Raw genomic sequence first — 10462 nt, forward strand, 5'->3', positions numbered from 1 at the left:
ATATGTATTACAAATATTTTCCCAATTTATTTGTCTCCCTCACCATTTAGTTTTGTTTTATATACAGAAATTTTAGTTCAGTCATTTTTTTTTCAAATCTTTCCTGATAACGTAAAGCTCCTGTTGCTTTTAACTTAAGATATTCAATCAACAATAAAGTCATTTTTTTTTTCAAATCTTTCCTGATAACGTAAAGCTCCTGTTGCTTTTAACTTAAGATATTCAATCAACAATAAATTTTAGTGATTATACTTCTCCATATTTATTACTAGGGAGAACAATTTCAACCAAATCAAGAAACACTATTTTGGGTATCTGATAAAAAAAGATAATTCAAGTTTCTTTTTTCCACCGGAAGAGAGCAGCTATTTTTTACACAGATCACTAATTATCGGTAAGAAAAATGACCTAATAGCGGGTGAGCGGAAGAGTGGAGGTTGAGAATGGTGTTATGTCCTCTCACAAAAAAGGTAAGAAGTTATAAGTCTTACGGGCACCTCAACGCCCATGTTGAATGCGCTTGGTACTGCTGGAATCTCCCTTATCCATGTTCAAGGATGAAAGAAATCTGAGTCTTGGAAATCATGCCCAAACGTAGCGATTATTACTACTGGTTATGCCTTAGGCAAATGTAAATGTAATAGCAATAGCTTAGAGACTCTAAAATTGAAACTGAAGGAATCACAAACGCTCAAGGTCGAAGAGGCAAGGCCGTGACATTTCAACAGAAATCTGTCGCGCACTGACTCCCTGGAGTCCCCAAAAGCTACACCCTAGAAGGACGGTGAAGTCAGAGAAGGCAAGCCTGGAGACAAACGCAGACCTGGGCAAAAGAAACCTGAAAGGCAACCCACTCTGGCACCTCGCCCTGAACTTGTGGCCTGCAAAGCGCCCAGATGACTGGACGGCAGTGTGGGAAGGACGGCGAACCTCACTGGACCAGCGCCGGCAGGGAGAACATGCTAAAAATGTGTTAAACAGTGAGGTAAACACGTTAATATCTCCAGCGACTCATTCACTGAACACTCTGATCAAGGAGATGCCGCAAATCTACAAAGCGTACCTCGCGCCCAGTGCGAGCTCGGGGGAATTCCAAGCCCATCCCGGCATTCTTTGCGCAGCGCTCGCGAGCGCCCAGGCGCGCTTTGGCCCTTCCGGCCGCCGTCGACCCTCAGTTACTATGGAAACCTCGCCGCCAGCACCATGTCGCTGCCACAGATCCCTCCGTCGCGGGTCTTCGTGGAACTAGTGCCCTGGGCTGACCGAGGACGGGAGAACCACCAGGTGTCGGCAGGAGAGACGCTGCCAGGCCTCCGCCGCCCGCTCCCCTCAGCACAGGCCCAGCCTGCGACACGCGAGGTGCAAGTAAGCGCGACCGCGGAGGTGTCTGCGAGCCCCGACCGGGCACTGGTAGCCGTGAGAGTGAGTAGCACCAAGGAGGTGGCCGCTGAGGCCAAGAAGAGTGTTTGCCGCCGCCTGGACTACATCACGCAGAGCCTCCAGCAGCAGGGTCTGCAGGTGAGAGCTCCGCGTTGGGGAAGCTTCGCGCTGGATCGCGAAACTAGGCCCCCCGGAGTCGTGGCGGCGAGTTCCTGAGGCGCTTGGGCTTCTGGAACGCGTTTGTCACATCGGCTTTGCAAGTCGCCGAGACCTGGCGGAATGAAGCCTTGACCCGTCTCCTAGATGAAACATTTACTGGGCTCAAGACTTGTGTGATCAAAGGCTGCAAGTTGGTTGGGGGTTATTTGGCGATATTTACGGCAGACCTTTTTTTTTTTTTAATCTTTAATTGTTAAATTTGAAACGTTCCATGTAAATGCTTGCCTAGTGTGCTAGACACTAATCATATTTTATATTTGTTCTGCACCAGGGAGTTAGCAACTGAGAAGTCTGACCTCCTTCTCCCTAACCTCATACAGTTTGCGTGGAACGGTTCAGGTTTTGTTTTTTGTTTTTTGTTGTTTTCTGCAAACAGTAACATGGGGGCCAAAGGATGGAGGGGAACAGAGATAGATTGCATCCATGTTCGTCTTTATGCTTAAAAATTTTTCTCCAACCTTTTTTAGTTTTAACTTTAAAAAGATATTAGTGTGTCTTTTGTAAAAGACCTTGCCTCATCAAACTACCCTTTTTTTTTTAATTAATTGAAGTAACATTGGCTTACAACACTGTATATGGTTCAGAGGTATAGGGTGGCACCTATTCAAATGTAATTTACCACACCTGCACCAGGAAACCTTAGTCCTCCACCATCGTATTAGGATACTTTCCACATTTTGTTCTCCACCATCCCATTCTGCCTATGGTATTATCAATTAAGGGTCAGAATTCTAAGGTTTGTTTTTAGCTTTGTGTAACTACCTCCAGTTCCTTCCAATAACTGACAAGAGCTTGCCTTATAGATAAAATGTCTCATACTTTGATGGTAAGCCCATCAGCAAAATGCTACCAAGAATATCAATAGTGAACTTGTACTGAATGGTACCAGGAAAGGATCAGCAAATGGGAATTTGTTGAATTCCCTCTTTTTTTCCCCCCAACAGGAATCCCAGTGGATTAATTTGGGTTGGAGATGTGTTCAATAAAATTCCAGCAATCAAACAGAAAAAGAACATTAATTGTTTTTGTGGTCACAGTTTAATTAATTCTGTTAGAAACTGCTTAGTTTCTGCTTCCATCTTTTCCTTTAGTTCAAATTAGAACTTCTCAGTTTGATGGCTGACAATTTTTATTCCTCCATTCCCTATAATATTATTTGAAATTTCACAATTTATCAAATATGTGACTTCATTGATAATTAGATTGATTTCTTTTGTAAATTGTGCAGGGGCAGTGAGAGGATTCACCAGAGACAGAGTGGGGAGCAGAACAGGCCAACTGACGAAGTACACTGCTGAGGAGAGCAGTGGGCAGGTCAGGAAAGGTCACTGAGCCATGTGGGTCACACGTCAGGACAGGTACACCGTGCCATGTTGGTCACCTCTGGGGTGGGGATCAAACACATGCTGAAGTGGTTTTAGCTTCTTAGTGCAGTGCTATAACCCACTGCACCACCAGGGAGGGCCCAGAGCACAGATTTTTAGGACAGCAAAAAAGTACTCTGCATGATTATATAATGGTAGCTACATGTCATCATTTGTCCAAGCCCAAAGAACAGACATCGACAAGGATAATCCTTGTGTTATGTGCCAATTAGATATCAATAAAACTGAAAAAATGAAATTAGACCAAAAATGTATTACGTTTATTGTGATAACAGTTTACAATACTGTATGACTTCAAGATATGTATTATCCCTCCATGCTCACTACCAAAGCACCCATCATCCACCATTTCAGTATATAGCTGAGTAGTATTCTTTATCCACTTGGGCACTTTGTTAATTCCATAGCTTGTATATATTACAGTGAACACAGGAATGCATATATCCCTTCATACTATTGTGTTTGCATTCTTCAGGTAGATAGCTAGGAGTAGAATTGCTGGACCATATGGTAAATTTATTTTTAATATTTTCAAAAACCTCCATGCTGTTCTTTTCCGCAGAGGCTGGGCCAGCTACATTCCCAGCACTGTACTAGAGATCCTTTTCCCCCATACCCAGACCAACACTTGTGGCCCCTGGTCTTTTTGATATGAGCCATTCTTCTAGGTGTTAGGTTGTTACCGCATTCTGGTTTTGATTTGCATTTACCTGATACTAAGTGATATTAAGGTTTTTTTGTCAAGTGGCCATCTGTGTATCTTCTTTGCAAAAGTGTCTATTTAGGTCATCTGTCCCCACCCCCTTGTTATTGTGATATTTTTGTTATTGTATGGGTTCTTTGTACATCATGGATATCAGCCCCTTGTCAAGTGTCTGATGCGCAGATATTTTCTCCCATTCAATGTGACTTTTTGTTTTATTTATAGTTTCTTTTTTAGCTGTGAAGAAGCTTTTTAAACTGATGTCATTCGTTTCTTTGTTTTTGCTTCACTTGCCACTACTGTGCATACCTCCCAAAGAAATCTCTGAAACCAGTATCATGGAGTGTTCTGCCTATGCCTATATTATGGTTTCAAATCTTACACACAATTCTTTAATCCATTTTGAGTTAACTGCTGTGTACAGTGTGAGATAGTGGTCTAGTTTCACTCTTGCATTCAACTGTCTCGTTTTCCCAGTTTATTTCCATTTGCTGAATAAACTTTCATTTCTCTATTATATGTTCTTGGTCCTTTAAAAAAAAAAAAGATTTATTTATTTATGTATACAAGAACTGGGACATAGGCCAAAGGTTAAGTGGTAGGGAAAAGGGGAGTGAGAGGATTCACCAGAGACAGAGTGAGGAGCAGAACAGGCAGATGTAATGAAATACACTGCTGGGGGGGAGGGGGGGCATCCAGCCACACAGGAAAGATCTACTATGCCATGTGGGTTAGCTCCCTGGCCAGCCAGGGATTAAACTCAGTGGCTGGCAGGAGCTGGATTGCACTGTCTTTCACCCCTGCACCATCAGAAGGCCCACTGTTCTTCGTCCTTTTGTTGTAACTTAATTCTCCATATAAAAGTATAGGTTTATTTCTGTACTCTCAATTCTATTGCATTTATCTATGTCTGTTTTTGTTCCTGTACCATATTGTTTTTATTGTTATTACTTTATAGTGTAATTGGAAGTGTGGAGGCATAATACCTCCATTCCGTTTTGTAAAACTTGCTTTGGCTATACAGGTCTTTTGTTGTTCCATACACATTTCAGCTCTATTTTCCTGAAGAATGCCATTGGAATTTTGATAGTGACTGCACTAATATTGCTTTGGATAAGATAGCCAATTTAATAATATTAATTCTTCCAACCCATGAGTGTATATTATCTTCCCATGTCCTTAAATCGTTTCTTTTAACAATGTCTTACATTGTGTAGCTCTTTTCATGTCCTACTTTAATTCTTAGATATCTCTCTTAATTCTCTCTTTTTTTGCCATTGTAACTGGTATTGTTTACTTGATAGCTTTCTCCTATAGTTAATTATTTGTATATAGAAACACAACAGAATTTTATATGTTGATTTTATAGCTTGCCACTTGGCCAAAGTTGCATATATTTTAAAAACAACCCCCGAAAAATTCAGCATGTTTTATATACAAATAACTCCACCTATTTAAACTATACACATTTTTTGGTATGTGCTTACAAAAACTGCTACACATGGAGTGACAATTATGATGAAGTTTTCAGCAAGTATTTGTAGGAATGTGAATTTGTGTTACTTGTAGGAAAGTTTCAAAACATCAGAAAAATCAGTTCTTTCTGTATATATCATTCTGAGTTCAGTAAATTCAGGTTTCTAATTTATGTTTTACAGTAATTGTATCTAGTAGTCAAACATTTAGTAACCATTCTTTTCTATGCACTATTTCAGGCAGAAAATGTAACTGTGATGAAGGAATTTAGAAGAGTAGAAAATGCTTATCACATGGAAGCAGAGGTATGTCCTTATTTCAACAAATAATTGGAAACAGCATGACTTTATGAGGACAATTTGCATTTGTTTTTATTCTTAAATTGAAGTGTGCAGGAGAAATCATTTTTATCGTTATTGATAGCTTATTTTTCTCAACATCATTTGTGGTGTTACATATATGTTGTGTAAGCTTTTAATATGAATTTAATAGATTTGATAAAAATTGTTTGGAAATATAAAAATTGTAGTGGGGAAGTAACAGTTAATTGCCAATTGAATAAAATTTTCATTCTGTTATCACTAGTGAGTAGGAAACATTGTAAGAGAGAAATTTCTCAGATAACAAGAAAATTAGTAGCATCAACAAAGAAGGACTAAAATGCTTCTCAATATTCTTTTGTTTCACAGTGCAATTTCATTGTTAAATTACATTTAAAATAAAAGCTATTCAACCTCAAATTTAAAAGAACAAAATATTTTTTAGAATCAATGGTAATAGTTTCTGCAAGTGCCTATATTTTTAACTTATTGTTAATGATTTTATGATAGAATTTTATACAATTAGAGTATGTTAGAACTGTGGTTTGGAATGTTATTCATTTTGGGTATGTGCTTAGTTCATACAACTTCCTTGTCACAGAAAATAAGAATGAGGTTACAGTCTTTATGTAGGCAAGAGATGAGGAAAAAATTCAAGAAATCACCTCGTTCTACCATCAGGCAAATGGTATATTACTTTTACAGTTTTAAGGATGCCATTTCCCAAAGATATTATAAGAATTAAAATGGAAATTAGAACTCTCGTTTACCTCTTGAGATTTAATTTCCATGATACACTGTTTATTGTACCAATACTACTTTAACAATTTTGTTATCTCTTTATTTAAAATTTAATTACAAGAACTATTAACACTACACATGATCATTTTAGGAATCCACTTCAAAAAAAAGTTATTCAGTTGTAGCGGTGAATCAAAAAGCACCTTTTGAAGTAGAGGGAAGGTCAGTGGTAAATTCTGTATTATGAGGTCAAAAGCTAAACATTGTTAGCACTCTTCCAATAGTAACTACTTTTTATGACTTCAGGTTATCTTAGATAAAGGGTTTTATTGTGAGAGTAGAACAGAAAGTATGAATGGACAGGGACAGTCCCAGCAAGCACACAGCTAAGATTATATAAAAAATGTTTTCAGACTGAGTTATTCTAAGATCTGACCTTCCACATGCATAAAGAACACTCTGTTCGTTAGAGCCACTTGTTTTATTTAAAACATGAGTAAGACTGGATTTGGCTAAACAGTGTCCCTATTTTTTCTGTATTACTCATCTTTTTAACGTCTGGTAATCAGAAATTTTTAGAGAGGATTGATTGTATTTTGTATTTTGCACCTTGGTAGTTTGTATTGAGTACCTTGGCAGAGCACCTTGGTAGAGCATCTTGTTAGCCAGAACACTTAAATCGTGCAATCTAATATACTTATAAGCAGTAGTCAGAGAAACCAGAGTCGTGGAATCATCACATACAAAGTATGCAGTTTGTACATAAAAAACATTGTGTGACTTTATGGCTGCAAAGTAGTGAATATTAAAATCTCGTTTCTAACCTACACCAAAATGCTCAAGGACAGTTACATACATGAAAAAAATAAATGGTAGTCCATTTGTTTTTACAGAATATCTGAAATTTTCATCCTGACACTGTAGAGAGTCTAACTTTCTTAGCCTGCTTCTTATTTTAATGATAGGAATATGGAAGTTACGAAGTTCCTAAGTGACGTCTATAAGGGTGGGTGATATGCTGGGTGGGAGATTGGTGTAAAATCTTGACTTTACAAGTATTGTTTGCTTGTAACAACTTCTTTTTATTCTGTGTTGTTTGCTTGTAACATTAGGGTTTTTTGCTTTATTTTTAAAGCCTGGACCATAATGGGCATTTTGTAAATGTATATTGAACAGAAAAGCAGATGATCATTCATGCAGTTTCCCCCTTCCTTTTCCTTACATGTTTCCCATGAGTCAAATGCTTTCTTTATATTATCTAATCTAATCAATTTTAACTCTTCTCCTTTGTTATTATTTTATACATAGATAGGCAATACAGATTTTTTTACTGTTAGACCATTATTGTCTCACTAGTACTTTCCACCACTTATAGTGTAACACTCCAGGGCCCTTCTGGGTGGCACAAGAGATTAAAGCACAGCACGATGAAGCTACCACAGCCACTGCAGCAGAGTTCAGTCCCTGGCCAGGAAGTAACCCACATAGTGTCACAGACCTCTTCTGACCACCCACTGCTCCCCTCAGCAGTGTATTTCAATACCTCTGCCTGTTCTGCTCCCCACTCTGTCTGTGAATCCTTTCATCCCCACCCCGTACACCTGGTCTGTACCCCAGTTCTGTATGGATAAATAAATAAATCTTTTTTTAAGAAATAGTATAACACTCCAAGAACAAAATAAAGTTAACGCATCTTCCTTGAGGTATATTCCTGATATTCAGCTTCAAACTGATGCTAGTTTTTCTTTCTTTAGGGATAAGAATCTCTATTTTTCTTTGGCTCCATCTTAATGACAAACTCTCTTTAGTTTACCAATTTGATACTAAAGAATCTACAAGTGTAGTGTTCTAATTGTGATTTGGCCAGTCCATATTAGAGAAAGATGATTATTCACCTCTCTACAATGTTTATTTCTAATAACACATCTAATACTAAATTAACTTTTTGGAGCTTGCATTGTAATATTCCCTTCTGTTGAATTTACTGTCCTAACAGAGAGCAAGCAGGTACCACAAACTAAACCTGATTCAATGGGAGTAGATTCACCTCAGGTGACACAGGGATAGAATCAAAGAAAAAAGACTCGTATTTTTCTTGCATCCTGCTTAGCAGGTTTTCCTGTCCCTTCCACATAGCCTGTTAGCAAAGTAGAGTGCCAATAATACATAAAAAAGATTCAGTCACAAAAAATAAAGACTTACCATGTTTCATGGGAAAACAAGTATATGTAATAATATATTTTCTTAGGAGCTTACCTAGAAGAAGAAACCAGATTTTAAAGAGGGTGACTTTTTTCCTGCTTTGAGATAATTTCCCCTATCCTTTTTAACCCATGTGCAACCTTCTAATATCTCCATTTTGAGAAAATATTGGAGAAAAAGAAACCTCCTGACAGTCACTGTTTAGTTACCGCTTGATAGTAATCTGTGACTACTTCATGCAATTTCATGAGATTCTAAAAATAGTTTTAAAGATGGATAGAGCACATATGTTCTTTACTCTTGCTTTATTTTAATTAGCTGATAATTCTGATTCATTTTAATTTTACCATAATTTGAATTCTCTCTTTATTCTCTTTCCTAAGACTTAAGCAGGGTTAAGGATCTGCAGTCAGTCATGCTGTATTAGAAAAATAAATATTGTATTACACTGTAAAGCTTGGAATTGTGGACTTTTATAATTACCTCCAATTGATTTTTCTGCCTCTAATATAAAGGTAAATGTTAAAACTATAGCTGTTAAGGGCTAAGAGGACGCATTCTGACTATAATTATGTACTACAGCTAATTTTTTGAGATAATGGCAGAAAGGGCCCTATGTTAAATTATGAATTTTAAGAAAATTGAAATTTATGCTAAAATAATAATATGTATGCAGTATGTCAGACTATACTTGAAATATATAATTAATGATATATAGTGAAATAAGCAACAGAATTAGGAGAGTTTATGCTACTATATAGCATAGAACCAAAAGAGCTCAGTGACTTAAATATGAATTTGTCTCCCCTTTAACAATCAGAGGTAGCTAGTCCAAAAATAGGGGCTAGTTCTAAAAAATCTGTGCATCCTAGGTGGATACACAGTTCTCACAATTATACTGTGCCTTTAGTAAACCATTAAAAAAGAAGAAAATCCAGGGGAACATACGTTGATTCCTTTGAAGAACTTGACTATTGCTACTGCTTATTTCACTAGCCAGCGTTTAGCCCACATTTCAGTTCTCTTTCACAAAAAGTCCCTTACTGATTTTAAATGAATTTTTAAATTGTCAAATTAACAGTAGAGAAATAATAATACTCTTAAGCAAAAATACTGAATTTGAATAACAAACTCATAAGTATTAAATGAGCATTTATTTGTTAAATACTATAAAATGATATTGTAACCTTGCTTTTTTAACTCATGTTTAGAGGAAAATTTTGAATTAATGCCTCAAATATGAAAATAATTTTAGTGTCACTTTGTTTATAGGTCTGCATTACATTTACTGAATTTGGAAAAATGCAAAATATCTGTAACTTTCTTGTTGAAAAGCTAGATAGCTCTGTTGTCATCAGCCAACCCCAGTTCTATCATACTACAGGAGCTACTGAGAATCTTCGGTAAGTTAAGCACATGTTTAACTCAATTACTAATTACTAAACAAAGTGTTACAGTTCATTGAATGTCACAATAATCTCTGCATTTAATTCCTAGACGGCAAGCCTGTCTTGTTGCTGTTGAGAATGCATGGCGCAAAGCTCAAGAAGTCTGTAACCTTGTTGGCCAAACCCTGGGAAAACCTTTACTAATCAAGGAAGAAGAAACAAAAGAGTGGGAAGGCCAAATAGATGATCACCCATCATCCGGACTCTCAAGTTCATTAACTGTACAGCAAAAAATCAAAAGTGCAACAATACATGCTGCTTCAAAAGTATTTGTAACTTTTGAAGTAAAGGGGAAAGACAAGAAAAAAAAACACCTCTGACATTGATATGTTGCATTTGTATCTTTTTTCTATTTTTATACACTCTGTGTTTCCTTTTGTCTGACTATTTATACTTTATAGTACATATATACGTATATATATATATATATATATATATATATAGTTCCTCTAATCTCAAACCTTGAATATAATCCCACAGAATACTTACGTTTACTAGCTATTTTCAGAAACTTACTCTGAGAAATACTTTTTGGAAATAAATATGTTTGTACACTTCCTTAATGACAATTCATATAAGTATGTGTAT

At 36.9% G+C, this 10462-nt stretch overlaps 1 protein-coding gene across 1 annotated transcript; it reads left to right on the forward strand.

The window, feature by feature from the left end:
- The first annotated feature begins 1176 nt into the window (after nt 1–1176).
- On the forward strand, nt 1177–10255 carry IRAK1BP1 (interleukin-1 receptor-associated kinase 1 binding protein 1). Its single transcript, XM_004673637.2, has 4 exons — nt 1177–1518; nt 5403–5468; nt 9699–9829; nt 9924–10255. Exons 1-4 carry the CDS (start codon nt 1204–1206, stop codon nt 10192–10194), a joined length of 783 nt encoding a protein of 260 aa, XP_004673694.1. The 5' UTR covers nt 1177–1203; the 3' UTR covers nt 10195–10255.
- Nucleotides 10256–10462: the final 207 nt, after the last annotated feature.

This window comes from Condylura cristata, unplaced genomic scaffold (assembly GCF_000260355.1).
Source record: "Condylura cristata isolate star-nosed mole 26May11 unplaced genomic scaffold, ConCri1.0 scaffold00001, whole genome shotgun sequence".
Lineage (NCBI taxonomy): Eukaryota > Metazoa > Chordata > Mammalia > Eulipotyphla > Talpidae > Condylura > Condylura cristata.